This window comes from Ovis canadensis, chromosome 4 (genome assembly GCF_042477335.2).
Source record: "Ovis canadensis isolate MfBH-ARS-UI-01 breed Bighorn chromosome 4, ARS-UI_OviCan_v2, whole genome shotgun sequence".
NCBI lineage: Eukaryota > Metazoa > Chordata > Mammalia > Artiodactyla > Bovidae > Ovis > Ovis canadensis.
This window is the reverse complement of record NC_091248.1, coordinates 42200184-42217471: the sequence shown is the minus strand read 5'-3', so window position 1 is coordinate 42217471 and position 17288 is coordinate 42200184. Positions and strand designations below refer to the sequence as shown.

The 17288-nt window shown below is 36.5% G+C and overlaps 1 protein-coding gene across 16 annotated transcripts in view; it reads right to left on the bottom strand.

Annotated features, from left to right (window-relative positions):
• Positions 1-17288, bottom strand: part of HDAC9 (histone deacetylase 9) — a 1067281-nt gene that overhangs the window by 72335 nt on the left and 977658 nt on the right. For all 16 annotated transcript variants that reach the window (XR_011256609.1, XM_069587611.1, XM_069587612.1 and 13 more), the window contains one exon: positions 3436-3569. Coding sequence is in view for 15 of the 16 variants with exons in the window: in XM_069587611.1 (XP_069443712.1) it covers positions 3436-3569 (134 nt within the window). In the remaining variant the exon portion in view is untranslated. The remainder of the gene's footprint in view (positions 1-3435; positions 3570-17288) is intronic.

The window sequence follows — 17288 nt, the reverse complement described above, 5'->3', positions numbered from 1 at the left end:
ATTCCACAGATGCAAAGGTAGTTCAACATCTGCAAATGAAAAAGTGGCAATAAGCCACATCAACAAAATGAAGGATAAAGATAACACAATCATCTTAATGGATGCAGACAGAATATGACAAAATTCAATATCCTTTCATGAGAAAAACCTTCAATAAATTTGGGATAAAAGGTTTGTTGTCATTGCAGGCAGATTCTTTACCTCTGTGAAGGAAAGCATACTAAGATTATCAAGTCCCATACAAGAGAACATATAGGCTTCCTGGGCAGCTCAAATGGTACAGAATCTGCCCATGATGCGAGAGGCCTGGGTTTGGGAAGATCCCCAGGAGAAGGGCATGGCAACCCACTCCAGTATTCTTGCTCGAAGAATTCCATGACAGAGGAGCCTAGCCAGCTTATAGTCCATGGACTCACAAAGAATCAGATACCACTGAGTGACCAACACTTTCACTTTCATGAGAAACTCACAGCTAACATTGCACTCAATGTTGGAAAGCTGAAAACTTTTCCTGTTTTCAGAAACTTTTCCTTTTTCCAGAAATAAGACTAGGATACCCAATATTGCCAAAATGTTATTCAACACAGTATTATGAGTACTGTCTAAAGAAATTAGACAAGAAAAAGAATGAGGCATCCAAGTCAGAAAAGAACTGTTACTATTTGCAGATGACATGATATATATAGAAAACCCTATATATGCCACAAAAAAATTGTTAAATGAATTCAACAAAGTTGTAGGATACAAAATCAACATAGAAAAATCAGTTATGATTCTACACACCAACAATTAACTATCTGAAAAAAATAAAACAAAATCCCACATACAATAGCATCAAAAACAATCTGCTGCTGCTGTTAAGTCACTTCAGTCGTGTCCGACTCTGTGCGACCCCATAGACGGCAGCCCACCAGGCTCCCCCATCCCTGGGATTCTCCAGGCAAGAACACTGGAGTGGGTTGCCATTTCCTTCTCCAATGCATGAAAGTGAAAAGTGAAAGTGAAGTCATTCAGTTGTGTCTGACTCTTAGTGACCCTATAGACTGCAGCCTACCAGGCTCCTCCGCCCATGGGATTTTCCAGGCAAGAGTACTGGAGTGGGTTGCCATTGGCTTCTCCCCCAAAACAATCTACTTAGGAATAAAGTGTCCAAAGAAGTGAGAGACCTATATACAAAAATCTTTAAGACACTGATAAAAGAAACTGAAGACACAAATAAATGGAAAGATATCCTAGGTTCATGGATCAGAATGATTAATATAATTAAAATATCCATAACATCCAAGTGAGCTATAGATTCAATGTAATACCTATCAAAGGGCATTTTTCACAGCAACAGAAAAAAAAATCTTAAAATTGAAATGAAACCACAAAAGAATGCCAAATAGCCAATGTAATCTTGAGACAGAAGAATAATATCAGAGTTATCACACTTCCTAATTTCAAGTTATATTACAAGCAATCAACACAAGTCATGGTATTGGCATTAAAAGCAGATATACAAGTAAACAAACAGAAGACAGATTCCAGAAATAAACTCATGCATACACAATTAATCTTCAGCAAAGGACCCAGACATACTCAATGGAGAATAATCTCTTCAATAAATGGTAATGGTCAAACTGGATAGCCATATGTAGAAGAATGAACCTGCATCCCTATCTTAAACATAAAAATCAATTCAAAATTGATTAAATATTTAAATGCAAGACTTGGAATCATAAAACTCTTGGAATAAAACACAGGGGGTAAGCTCCTTGACATTGCTATTGGCAATGGTTATTTGGATTGAGAACAAAAGTGAAAACAAAATTAAAAACAGGTCGGACTACAAGAAACTAAAAAGCTTCTGCACAATAAAGATAATCATCAATAAAATGAAAAGGCAACTCATGGAATGGGAATAAATATTAACAAATCATATACCCAATAATCAATTAGTATCCAAAATATACAAGGGATTCATACAACTCACTAGCAAAACACACAAAACCAAATGCCACAATTGAAATTGGGCAAAGGACCTGAATATGTATTTTCTAAAGACAAACAGATGGCCAATATATACATGAAAAGGTGTTCAACATCAATAATCATCAGAAAAATACAAAATCAAACCATAATGAGATATCACCTCACATACTGCTAGGATGTGTAGTATCAAAGAGAGAGGAGAGAAATGCTGGGTGAGGACGCTGGGAAAAGGAGACCCTTGTGCATTCTTGGTAGGAAAGTAAACTAGTACAGTCACTAAGAAAAACAGTAGGAGGTCCCTCAAGAAACGAAAAACAGACGCATCACATAACTCAGGAATCTCACTTCTGGGTAAATATTCAAAAGAAATGAAATCACTATTTCATTATCTCAAAGAGACATCTGAACTCCCAAATTTACTGCATCACTATTCACAACAGTCAAGGTTTGGAAACAGTGCAAGCATCTCTCACTTACAGATGAATGGATAAAGAAAATGTAATACACAAACACACCAATACACACACACACACACACACACACACAATGGATTATACAATCTTAAAGGAAATCCTGTCTTTTGTGACATTATGGATGAACACAGAAGGTATTATGCTAAATGAAATGAGCTAGACAAGAAAGAAAATAAAACTTACCTAGAACCAAAAACAAACAAATAAAATAATTGAACTCATAGAATCATAGGGTAGAATGGTGGTTGCCAGACGCTGGGGGTTGGGATGGAATAGGGAAAATTTGGTATAAGTTTTTAAACTTTTAGTAATAAGATGAATAAGGCTTGAAGATCTAATGTATACAACCGTGAATATAACTGCTAATACTCTATTGTATAATCAAAATTTCTAAGAGAGTAGAACTTAAGTATTTTCATCCAAAAAAAGTAACTATGTGGGGTGATGAATGTATTAAATTAACTCAAGGAGGAAAATCATTTAATGATGTCTGCACATTGTTAAATAATTACATTGTCAAATAATTATACCTATATATGTTAGATATATGAATTATAATTTTGTATTCCAATTATACTTTTAAAAGCTGAAAAAATATTTCTAAAAAGTTTCCCTCCCTGAACTAACATAATCCTACAGAAAATATTGAGAACTTTTCTCTGTTAGTTCTTTCTCAGTGTTTCAGTGCTCATTAGCTGAGTCAATATACAGACCAATTCCTCCTATGTGTTATTTTTACATATTTACTGAGCTCTACCAATAACCTGATTGAGGGGTGTACTGTATGGATTCTATAACTGGACAAAAGTCACAGCATAAAACAGGAGGACATGTAAACTTTTCTTATCTACAGCTTGCCTTCTTCCTGTAAATTTTAAGAGCAACACTGTGTTTTCTGAGTACGTACAATGTTAAGAAAGATCAAACATATGCATGCATACACTCCTGGTCCTTTAACCCCTGCTCTTTTGTACTTTCAGTTTTTTACCTCGTTTCCTAGAAGGGCATTTACACAGGCTTCTGATGCATCGCAGATGGCTGTGAGATCATGTCCTCCTTCTAGAGCCAACACCACATGTCCATCAGCCAGTGTCATCAGCTGCTTCGTCAAATGACCAAAGCCTACCGTAATGCAAACAGAACATTTCAAAGTATAAATTAAAAGTCAACTGACCACTAGAAGCTAATATTGATTGAGCATTTATTGTGTGTATGTCCTTTCTCAGTGCTTCCCACGTGCTAACTCATTCAATACTCACAATAATTTGATTAAATTTTTATCAAATTTTGATAATTTGATAAAAGATCTTGGATCACAAAATCCAAGATCCTGCAGCTAAGAAGTCTCACAATTAACATTTGCACGAGTCACAAGTGCAGTCTTCACTGTGCACACTGTGCCTTTTACAGTACATTCTGCGTACACCTGGGTGGAAAGTGTTCGGCTGATATTAATAAAGTACACAATTCCATTTGCTTAATATGTTTCTTCTTTCCATCATTTGCCTTTATTATAAAAGGAAGAAGTTTTCCATGTATCCCCTCAAATTACATAGCTATCACATTAGATTTTATAGGCATTCTTTTTACTATGAAATAGCTGATGAATACAAAAATTAATATCTATGTAGGACATAACAAACAAGTGGTCACTCACCTCCCAATTTAAGGAAAATATTTTTGAAGCCCCCTGCATGTAACTCTCTAATAACATAACTCCCCCTCATTGTGGGTAATCAGGACCCTGAGTTGGTGTTTATGACTCCTTTGCTTTTCACTGTTTAACCTGCTTATTCTGGAATTTTATAAAAATGGTTTTATACTTTCGCAACATGCTCTTTTCACACTTTGGGTTAGTTCATTTCTGTCGATACATGTAACAACAGTTTTATGCTCTCTAGTAGGCCATTTAATGAATATAAAATAGTTTATTTACCCACTCTCCTGTTGACAAATATTTATGTTTTCTGTTATTTAAAAAAAAAAAAATGCCCCTATGGGACTTTCCTGGTGGTCCAGTGGTTAGGACTCTGTGATTTCTCCACCATGGGCCTCCGTTGGATCCCTGATTAGAGGAACAAGGATCCCACAAGCGACCAAAAAAAAGCCAATAAGAACATTCTTATACCAGCCTTCTGGTGCACACATGCAAGAGTGGAGTAAAACTGCTGTGACTTACAACCTGCTAAATAAAACCAGATCATTTCCAAAGGACTGTGATCAATCCCCACTGTGAGAAGCAGTGTGTATCAGAGTCCCAGTTTAGTTTCATCCTTGCCAACATTTGGTGTGATGGGCCATTCATGTGGGTGGCAAAGAATGGCATCTTACTGCGGTTTCATTCAGAATAAGGAGAAACCTTTCTATTTCTACTCTGAATTGAGTTTTTATTATAAACAGATGTTGAATTTAATTATTTTACTACACCAAATGAGATGGTTTTTCTCCTACAATTTCATAGTATTGTGAGTTGCATTAATATTTCAAATATTTAGCCATCATTGAATTTATGGAATAAAGTAAATTTGATTAGGATATAATATAATTTCTATATACACTGAATTTATTTGACCAATGCTTTGTTTAGGATTTTTTCACTATGTTGATGAAAGAGGTTAATCAATACATTTCTATTATTTTACTATGTTGAATTTTATTATGGCTGGACCTTCTTTTTCTATTATTTGACCCTAGAATGTTGGGTAGAAATCTTCTGTAAACCATTTGACTCTTCCATTTTGTTTGAGGAAGACATTTACCTATTGAGAATTTTCTTAGGGATTAGGGGACTATTCTTGCTTTCAGTATCTTCCCAAGTTACATTTTCCCAAACATTTGTATCTTTTGTGTTCAAATTTATTCAATAAAGTTGTTTATTACCTTATCATCATATTTTGGAACCCCAATGAGATGTAGTCATTGTTAGTACAGCCTCAACATCTCTGAAGTTTTCTTTCATTTATTTTCTGTCTCTTTCTGTCTGACATTATGTGTATTTTTGTTGCAGACTTACCTTCCAGGCTTTTTCACTCCAGATGTATCTGGTCTGCTATTTATACTTTCATCAATATTTTCATTTCAGCGATTCTGTTGTTCAATCCTAGGTGTTCTTTTGGTTATATTTCATAACTTCTTAGTCACTTTAATCTTTCAAGTTTTTATTTCTTTAGACATAATTATTTTATATTCTATATCTGCTATTTGAAGTCTTTATGGTTTAGTTTTACTATTTTTGTTTCTGCTGATTCAGCCTCATGATGTCTTAATTTTCCTTTGCTTTTCTTTGAGTTCATATTCATCAGAACTTTATATATGAGAAAGCTTGGAAAACAGATTTGAATATATTTACCTCTGGAACCCAAGATGAGTGGGATTTTGTTTACTTCTGCTGGATGGCTGAAACATTGCCAAGCGGGATAAATTTTAAATCCTGACCAAAGGGTTGTTTTTCAAAATGTACAGATAATGTAAATATGGATCCCAAAACTTGATTACAAATTGTCATAGAAAAGACATTTTTTTTCCCTTTTCATTCCCTTTGAAATTTTGTATTGACAGTTATAGCTAAGATCAATTTGTTGTTTTGTTCAACAGTGTCTCCTTTTCTCCTATTTATCCTTTTCTTTAGAGTTGGCTCTTTGACGTTCCTTTCTTTATTCTGCTCTCCAATCAAAACCCTTCCCTTTGGAGACTGAAGGCTTTGACTCCCTTTTTGAGAATGCAGGAGTCCTTTAATGCTCAAACTTCTGCCAACTACATACTTTAGGATGGCCCACAGTAGCCAATAGCTGCAGTATTTGTTTGCTTTTCTTCCTCTTTTTGGAAGTCCTCCACAAATTTAAAAGAGTAGTTTTCATATTTACATGTAGGAGTATTTCAGAATATATAGTCTCTCATATTGCCAAATGTAAATCTCTTGTTCAGTGTCTTAAAAATTGTAACAATTCATCAACGTGCCCAATTTTAGGAACAATTGAAAAAAAAAGAATAAATAAAAATATTTAAAACCATGTGTTCAACATTGTTTAATTTAAGAACTTCCAGGGAACATATATTTAGTTTTTCAATCAATTATATTTTTTAAGTAATTAATAGATGTTTTGCTACAGGGTAACATCTGGGCTCCGCTCACAGATCCTCAAATGCTCAGTGGCTCACAAGTTCCTGAATCAACTTGTTGAAAACAAGTGGCCAACATTTCAGAGTAGGAAGACCCTGAACTCACCTTGTCCCCTGGGCACACTGGAATTACAACTGTTACAGAGCACCTATTGAGGAGAAAGACTAGAAGGGTATCAGAGATCTTCTACAACAAAAGACACAACGAAGGAACCGCAACGACATGGGCAGGGAGGGAAAAGGTGTGGTATAGTCAGGGGCCGTATTCCAGGGTGGGGACCACAGACACGAGGATAATCACAATTACAGAGTTTCTCCCCAAGGAATGAGGGCTCAGAGGCCTATTACAAGCTCCACAGTCTGGGTGTCCTACACTGGGAAGCCAAGATCCTAGAAGTTTGGCTTTGAAGGCCAGTGGAGCTTACTTTGGGGAGGGTCAAAGGGCAATGGGAAATAGACCCCAGTCTTAAGGCACACACAAAATCTTACATAATTCAGGACCCAGGGCAGGAGTCATAATTTGATCCTAGAGTAATGGAAAAAGCTCTACAAACAAGAATACTCTCCCCAGCAAACCCTTCATTCAGATTTGATGGAGAGATCAAAAGCTTTACAGACAAGCATAAGCTAAAAGAGTTCAGCAAAACCAAAAAAGCTTTATAAGAAATGTTAAAAGAACTTCTCTATGTGAAAAAGAAAAGGCCATAACTAGAAATACGAAAATTACAAAAGGAAATATTTCATTGGTAAAGGCACATATATACAAAAGGTAGTAAATTAGCCACATATAAAGCTGGTAGGAAGGTTTAACGATCAAGGAAGTAAAATCCACATAAGTACTACTTATCCACAGTAAGTAGTTAAGGGACACACAAAACAAAAAGATGTAAAATGCTATGTCAAAGACTGTAAATGTGGGAAATGAAGTTAAAATTCATAAGAGAGCAGCAACTTAATCATATTTATGTATGTCTGTGTGCTCAGTTGCTCGGTCCTGTCTGCCTCTTTGCAAACCTATGGACTGCAGCCTACCAGGCTCCTCTGTCCATTGGTTTTTCCAGGAAAGAATACTGGAGTGGGTTGCCATTTCCTGCTCTAGGGGATCTTCCTGATGCAGGGACTGAACCCACTGTCTCCTGCATGTCCTGCATTGGCAGACAGATTATTTACCACTGAGCCACCTGGGAAAGCCCCCATATTTATATTTGAATCACTATATATAAACCTCATGGTAACCACAAAGCAAAAATCTATAATAGATATACACACAGAAGAGAGAAAGGAACTCAAACATAATTCTAAAGATAGCTGTTTGCCTTTAAAAGACACATGAAAACTCAATGCAGTTAACATAAATATAGAAAAATATATCATTTGTGGTTATCGGAGGTGGGATTTGGGGGGAAGGGGAATTACATGAAAGCAGTCAAAAGGTGAATACTTCCAGTTACAAGATAAATAAGTACCATGGAAATAATGTACAGCACCATAAATCTGATCAACAGTGCTGTGTATCACATATGAAAGTTGCTAAGAGAGTAAATCCTAAGAGTTCTCATCAGAAGGAAAATACTTTTTCTATTTCTTTAATTCTGTACCTGTTGATGATGGGTGTTCACTAAACTTATTGTGATAATCATTTCATGATTTATATAAGACAATTTATTAAGCTATACACTTACTTTGGGGGGCAGTTTTGTGTTTACAGAAAATTTAAGCAGAAGCACACCACCCCACCTTGCTGTGGTTTCCCCTATTAACAACATTCTGCATTAGTGTGGTGCATTTGCTACAGTTGATGAGCCAATACTTTTGCAAAAGTTTATGACCAGGCTTTTCTCTTTTTGTATAACTCTAGGGACTCTGACAGATGCATAATGTCATGTATCCACCATTGTAACATCATACAGAATGCTTCAAGGCCCTATAGATCTCCTGTGTTCCACCTATCATACCTCCTCTCTGCCCTGCAACAACCCCTTATCTTTCTTGTTTCTACAGTTTTGCTACTCATTTTTTCAATGTTTACATTAATTAAAATTATTAGTTTCTTTTATTAACCATTCTAAAGTACAAGACTATATTTCACTCTCCCTCATTTAATACTTATATATAATATCAATATTTCTATATTCATGAAAACTTAAATCAATTACCTTGAATATGAAATGCATGGTCTTCAAGCTTGCCTAGGCTGTTTTCAAGCCTGACCAATCCTCTCTTAAATATTATGGTTTTTTTGTGTGAAAAGAAAGTAAGTTTTCAGAATACAGCTGGCAGAACCAAATCAAAGTCTATAAAACTGTCAAGCAATAAGACCCCAAAACCAAACTAAGTTGCTTCCATTTTGGAATAATGAAATAATATCTTCTTAATCCTTGGAAATGCACCAAAATATTCACTCCATAAACTAGAGCTGTCCAGAATGTCAGCTTGGGTATAGCACTTGAGGTTAAGCATGAATAAGACAAATCTATTATGATAGAAGTCAAAATATCCACTTTATAATGATTGTATGTTTCTAAATACTTGGCAAAACAATTCTAAAAAGATTTAAAAGTAGATGAAAATTGTTTCCAAGCATTACTACATTCAAGCATTATTTTCCACACCTATGGGTCTCACAATGATAACAAGAAAAATTTTTTCCACCGGCCATTTAAGAATGAGGCTGACCACATTAAACTCCACCTTTTTATCCAACTGCTATGAAAAGAGCAGTAAGCTTACAGAAAATGTGTAATGCAAAGTTCCGATCCTTAATGCTTAGAAATATTCTTGGTCTAAGTCAAGCAAGGCACATAGTAAATAATTCCATTCTGGAAGAAATATTCATAAAACTCACAGACAAATATTTCTGCTAACCATATTGTTAAATATTCTGAACAGCTTTTCCTGTAATGTAAGCCACAGCCACAGTGATAACTTTAAAAGATATAATAATAAATCAAGCAGGTATGCCAAATCTTTCATACTGAAGGTTCCTAACAATTGAGAATTCAATTATCTAAAGTCACTGCTGAGCAGATCAAATCACATGGATTTTAAAAAGGAAGGGGGTAGAGAGAGGGAGAAAAATCTCAAATCTGATTTAAGTTCACTCTTTTCCTTTGAGAATAAAAAAAAGTCCCATAAAATACCAAATTTAGATGGGATAGTAAAAAGTGGAAGGAAAGAATGGAATGAAGCTAATCTTTGATCTCTATCCAAATTCCTCTTTCTTTTACCTACAGGGTTTATTTCCATTCACATGTTGCCCATGTGATCTCTGGAGCCACAGATTGAGGCAGCTGAACTTTGAGTTATCCTTGCACAAAACATTCAAGTGGAGTATAGAAATAAAACTTCTGAGTCCTACGCTCTCTCTTCTCATCAAAGCAAGGAATTTAAGAACAATGTTTTACTTCTGTTAATCTGAGTTCTACTGTATCCATTCTAGAGGGATCTGAAAAGCTAAGTGTGGCTACCAGTGTCAAGGTATTACTCTTCCAGATACATGAAAAAGAAGATTCAATGGTGTGTGTGATTATGTGATCAGAGAGTTACAGAACACAATTTTAATGGGCATAATTACAAGTTACATTTGATAGCTTTTACTTCTAGGGCACAAAAACTCATCCTACTGGTCACAACAAACTGAATTGGCACAGCTGAAAAATTACAGCCGAGCACAGTGCCAGGAAGGTTGTCCTCAAGGAGGTTTGAGTGTCCTGAGTGTGAGGGCTCATGGGAAAGAAGCAATTAAGTAAGAAAGTCAGTCTGTATAATGTGTGCTGAGCTGAAGCAGCCACAGATATGATATAGGGATGGAACTAGGCACTCAGGGAGGAGGCTAGGGTAGCAAGACAGATGGGGTCAGGTCAGTACTAGAACTGATATGCAGTTAATGAAAAATCCTAAAAGATGATGCTGTGAAAGTGCTGCACTCAATACGCCAGCACATTTGGAAAACTCAGCAGTGGCCACAGGACTGGAAAAGCTCAGTTTTCATTCCAGTCCCAAAGAAAGGCAAAGAATGCTCAAACTACTGCACTCATTACTGAAACTACTGCACTATTACGCTCATTTCACACGCTAGCAAAGTAATACTGAAAAAAAATTCACCAAGCTAGGCTTCAACAGTGAACTCCCAGATGTTTAAACTAGATTTAGAAAAGGCAGAGGAATCAGAGATCAAATTGCCAACATCCGTTGGATCATAGAAAAAGCAAGAGAATTCCAGAAAAACATCTACTTCTGCTTTATTGACTATGCTAAAGCCTTTGACTGTGTGGATCACAACAAACTGGAAAATTCTTCGAGATGGGAATACCAGACCACCTTACCTGCCTCCTGACAAACCTGAATACAGGTCAAGAAGCAACAGTTAGAACAAGACATGGAAAACAGAATGGCTCCAAATTGGGAAAGGAGCACATCAAGGCAGTATATTGTCACCCTGCTTATTTAAGTTATATGCAGAGCACATCATGAGAAACGCTGGGCTGGAAGAAGCACAAGCTGGAATCAAGATTGCTGGGAGAAATATCAATAACCTCAGATATGCAGATGACACCATCCTTACGGCAGAAAGTGAAGAGGAACTAGAGAGTCTCTTGAAGTAAATGAGGAGTGTGAAAAAGCTGGCTTAAAACTCAACATTCAAAAAACTAAGATTATGGCATCCAGTTCCATCAGTTCAGTTCAGTTCAGTTCAGTCGCTCAGTCATGTCCGACTCTGTGACCACATGAATCGCAGCACGCCAGGCCTCCCTGTCCATCACCATCTCCTGGAGTTCACTCAGACTCACGTCCATTGAGTCAGTGATGCCATCCAGCCATCTCATCCTCTGTCGTCCCCTTCTTCTCCTGCCCCCAATCCTTCCCAGTATCAGAGTCTTTTCCAATGAGTCAACTCTTCGCCTGAGGTGGCCAAAGTACTGGAGTTTCAGCTTTAGCATCATTCCTTCCAAAGAATCACTTCATGGCAAATAGAGAAACAATGAAAACAGTGATAAACTTTATTTTCTTGGGCTCCAAAATCACTGCAGGTGGTGACTGCCACCATGAAATTGAAAGATGTTTGTTCTTTGGAAGAAAAGCTATGATAAACTGAGACAGCATATTAAAAAGCAGAGACATTACTTTTCCAACCAAGGCCTGTATAGTAAAAGCTATGGTTTTGTCCAGTAATCATGTATGAATGTTAGAGTTGGACCATAAAGAAGGCTGAGCACCTAAGAATTGATGTTTTTGAAATGCGGTGTTGGAGAAGACTCTTGAGAGTCCCTTGGACTGCAAGGAGATCAAACCACTCAATCCTAAAGGAAATCAATCCTGAATATTCATTGGAAGGACTGATGCTGAAGCTCCAATACTTGGGCCACCTGATGTGAAGATCGGGCTCATTAGAAAAGACTGTGATGCTGGGAAAGGTAGGAGGAGAAAGGGATGACGGGGAATGAGATGGTTGGATGGTATCACTGACTCTTTGGACATGAGTTTGAGCCAGTCCCAGGAGATAGAGACAGACAGGGAAGTCCGGCGTGCTGCAGTCCATGGGGTTGCAAAGAGTAGGACACGACTGAGCAACTGTTTGTCTATTTATTACTGAAAATCAGCCTCAGAAGTTGTCCGAACCATGTGCACTGACTATGACAAAATATCATAAGAAATATTTTTTTAAGTGAACGTTGTTAACTTAAGCTCTTTTGAGGAAATCTAGAATGGGGCGCTAACGTAATACTACTACTAAGGTACTACTGCCACTACGCTATACTATATATAACCTGTCTGCTCCAAAAAGCATTAAAGTAAATTAATACAAGCAGATAAGCATCATTATAGGCATTAGAAGGAAGGTACATTGTAAAAAAAAATTCTCTTGTTTTTGATGACTAAACAAATCATGGAACTGGTAACTAACAAATCTGAGACGCCACTGAGGAAGAGAACTGGAAGGACACCTTCAGTTAGAAATCTTCTGCTCAGTTCCACGGATTCACTGGAAGCAAACTTACTTTTGTTGCTTCTGAAAGTAATATTAAATAAGCTGCAAATATGGTAGTGATTCAAATGATCAGTTTCACTTTGAATTCCTGAAATTCTATGGGGGTGTATTTCTGCTTAAGAAGTCAAAATTGTGTCAGCATTTTTTTTCAAGTTTGGGAAACTGTTTGAAATGAGAAGTTGCTCTAGGAAAGCTCCAAGATTAAACTTTAGATTAAAATTAACTCATAGAACATAAAAGGATTCACCCTTTAAAATGGCACGTGTCAAATGCTTCTCCATGTTTCCCAAATAGTTCCCAGGATATTGGTAGTGCAAAAACACAACCCTTAATTTCCATTTGAAAACAACTATTTTCAAAACAAAAATGAACATATGTTCATTGTTAAAAATGTGGAAAATTAATAGAAAATAGTCAAATAAAATTATGGAATATATAACAAATATATGTTGCTATATTATTATTCAAAAATTAAATATAAATAAAATAATTATAATTTACATAATAATAAACCCAGTCCTCTAAACCAGAGATAGCCAATCCCACTTTTGTGAAATTTCATGCTTATTGTTTTTTGTGCATTTAAAAAATAAAACAGGATCACACTGTACTTTTAAAATTTATATTTATAAATATAAATATAGTAGAAAACATGTTTTGTGTACTCTACAATATCCTTTTAACATGCTACTTCTCTGTTTTTAGACATTAACTTACTTGTTTTCAGCTTTATATATAAGGTTGTAAATAATATCCTCCTATACCAGTCCATTCTGAAGGAGATCAGCCCTTGGATTCCTTTGGAAGGAATGATGCTAAAGCTGAAACTCCAGTACTTTGGCCACCTCATGCGAAGAGTTGACTCATTGGAAAAGACTCTGATGCTGGGAGGGATTGGGGGCAGGAGGAGAAGGGGACAACAGAGGATGAGATGGCTGGATGGCATCACTGACTCGATGGACGTGAGTCTGAGTGAACTCCAGGAGATGGTGATGGACAGGGAGGCCTGGTGTGCTGCGATTCATGGGGTCGCAAAGAGTCAGACAAGACTAAGCGACTGAACTGAATTGATATGGTGAAGCAGTCACTTATCTGATTCTAGTGTTATTATCTATTATTACTCGATGAAAAGAGGCTTGCTCTTTTGACTGTTAACTTTCCCCTTTTATTCCAGAGTTGAGATAGAACATATACTGTAAGGCACAAGAAGGCAAGATGGAAATGAAGTTCCTTAACTTTATAAACTTCATTTGTGTGTGTTCAGCAACAGATAACTGAAACATTCTTATAGAAGCTCAGAGAAATGAGATACTCCTAGAAAGTCTGCTTTTATTACGAAATTGAAAACATGGAGTGTATCAGCACTCTTTAAGGAGGCTGACACTGAGGACTTTGGCTGTGGCTTGAAGAGGTACTTCTCCCTAACTTACAGTGTAGTTACCATCATTGTTTTGCCATTCTATAAAAGTCAGACTCTAGAATCAGCAACCAATGCCCAAGAAAGGTACTGGTTCATGATTCACTTGATTAATGAAAATAATAGTGATACAAAATGATTAATTAGAAATCACTCCTACTTGTAAATCTAATTTTGCTGATGTCAGCATCCCATTCACTACAAGTACTTCTCTATTATTTCCAATGGCTGCCTGTCTGCCAGGAAAGGTTCAAGTAAAAACAACAACAACAAAAACAAATAAACAGTGATAGAGACAATCCCCATCCCCATAGTGCCATTTCGCGGAGGTAGTAGAATGAGAATCAGCAGCAGTGACAGTCTCTTCAGAAATGTATGTGTGTGTTCAGTCACTAAATCTTATCTGACTCTTTGCAACCCTGCAGACTGAATCCACCAGGCTCCTCTGTCTGTGGGATTTCCCAGGCAAGAATACTGGAGTGGGTTGCCATTTCCTCCTCCAAGGGATATTCCTGACCCAGGGATCAAACCTGTATCTCCTGCATTGCAGGAGGGTTCTTTTTTGACATCTAATATGTTACTGATTTATGTAATTTTTGTAACTCTTTCTGACATGTTAAAAACCTTCAATAACAATTTTACTCATTTTTAAACAGGTTAGTTTCATTTGATCCTGAAATAGCTGTGAAGACTTCACTGCAAATCCGGTATAGTAGGGATCCCTGGAGTCAAACACTTTTGTTCTGTTTTGATTTGCAATTTAATTTTGCATCTCCACTGGCAAATTTTCCCTAGTTACATTCAGAAAAGATCAACTGAAGAATGCACATACAGTGAAGTATAATTACAAAAACTGGAGCCATTTTCCTCTCTAAACCCCTTAGTCATTAAGTTAACCATGCTTCTCTTTAGGAAGATGCAGTCAAAGTCAAATTGAGGGAGAAGTTTGGGTAGCATGTGGCTGTCTCATGTACTCTGAGGCTCTCAAGCAGGACTTCAAAGCAGAAGCTGATTGTTGCAGATGGGAAGAATGCTTTTCACAGAAATACCTTTTTAAGACTCATGATGTTGTAATTCATATGGTAGGCACTTGTGATTCGTTCCTGATGATGTTGGGATCATTTAACTCACAAAACCAGTGTTGCTACCATAAAAGCCTTTCATCTATAGCCAACAAAGGTTTATTTCATGCAAATGAAAAATTTTCATTAAAGAATCACCCTAATAATGGGGAAGGTATATGTTTTCTGGTCATGTTTAAAATGTAAATTTATGAACATATTTTGAAGATTCATTTCACTTTAAGATCTTTATTTATTTGATGTCCTAGGACTCTTTTCAAGGTCACTGAAACCGGAAATCACTTTTAGAAGAAATATGGAGATTATTATCATTAAATCTTTCAGTTGGCTTATTCCAAGCAGCCCTATAAATACTGCATATGTTTTAAAGAAGGCACTTTCAAGTAAAGTAAAAATCCTTTTACTGTTCTTGTCAGTCAGTGATGTTCCAGAAGGTAACTTTATATTCTCAGCACCTTTTGTAAACAAATGAATAGTTGGTTTGTATTTAAAAATGTCTGAGACAGCAAAATACTCCAAAGCAGTATTTCAGAAAAATGAAATTTAAAAAAATTGTCTTCAGGAATTCCTGAGAATAAAATGGCAAGAGAAGTTGACTGGCATTTTGACCATCCATCCATCCATCTATGATTTCTCTATCTAAAAAGCAACAAGTTATTTACTAAATGCCTACTATGTGCCACAGTTTTATATATAAATGTTAAAATACATGAACCTCAGTTTTTTCAGCTGTAAATACAACTAATGACTATTCTGCCTCACAGATGTGAAATAAATATCTAATCATAAAAAGCCCTCAATATATGCATATATATATGTGTATATATATATATATATATATGTATGTGTGTGTGTGTGTGTGTGTGACAGAGAAGGCAATGGCACCCCACTCCAGTACTCTTGCCTGGAAAATCCCATGGACGGAGGAGCCTGGAAGGCTGCAGTCCATGGGGTCACTGAGGGTTGGACACGACTTCACTTTCACTTTCACTTTTCACTTTCATGCATTTGAGAAGGAAATGGCAACCCACTCCAGTGTTCTTGCCTGGAGAATCCCAGGGATGGGGGAGACTGGTGGGCTGCCATCTATGGGGTCACACAGAGTCAGACACGACTGAAGTGACTTAGCAGTAGCAGCATATATGTATGAACAGAACCTAGCACATAGTAGGTATTCAGTTTTTATATTTTTGAATGAAAGAATTTAATCATAAAATTTAAGATCTAGAAATGAATTTTAAGCTTAAATACTCCAACCCCTTCTTTAAGGTTGAGGAAACTAAGACCCATAAAGATCAATTGTCAAGGCAGACAGTTAACTACAGAGTTGGGATGAGAACTTTCTGCATTTTCCACCATTCAGCCCACTCAGTAGATATTAGGACTGCTTTTTTTTTTTTTTTTCAGAAATGATTTCCAGTTCAAAAAGAACTTTAAAGAGAATTCCTAGACACCAAATGGCTTTTACAAATCATTGCTTTGGTGTGCTAAGTGTAAGTAAACCAGAAGCATGTGAATTAAATTTCCCTTAACAAACACAAATATAAAACCATTGAGGAGAAAAAAAATCCCTAGAAAATGCTTTTGGGTATCGTAGGACCATTCCTTCCCACCCCTCAACAAAATTGTTTTTGCCAAACCCCAACTGCAATTTGATTTGCCAATCTCTAGCTTGTACTGCTGTTTTCAATAAGGCATTAAACACATGGGATCTATTCTCTCATCGATGCTCAGGCATAATTGGCCAAGTGGGATGGAACAAGAGCAGGAAAGACTCATGCTAAGCAATGATGATCCCATTACAGTACTCTGCATTATTCAAATTCAGCCAGTATTTACTAAGCACACACAATTAACAACAGCTAGGGAACTACATGGTTGAATAAGAGATCATTCTTGCTTCCAAAGAACTAAATTACATACAAGAGGCATATATACAGATAAATACAATTTGACATGGAGAAAGACAACTGTTATAAAACAAACACATTTTTATAAAGCTTAATAGATGGAAGACATCTATCTGTTTAGAGGGAACTCAGAAGATAATAGAGGACATAGTCAAACATCTGCAGTGTTATGCATTTGTATATCTTTGCCTCAGCTTCCCACTTCTGATATAGGAACAGTCTTGTCGGTTTCAGTGAAATAATATATGTAAAATGTATGTACCCAGCACTTGACACTCAAGACAGTATCAATAACTATTACTTCCTCACCAGCCCGTCAGCCTC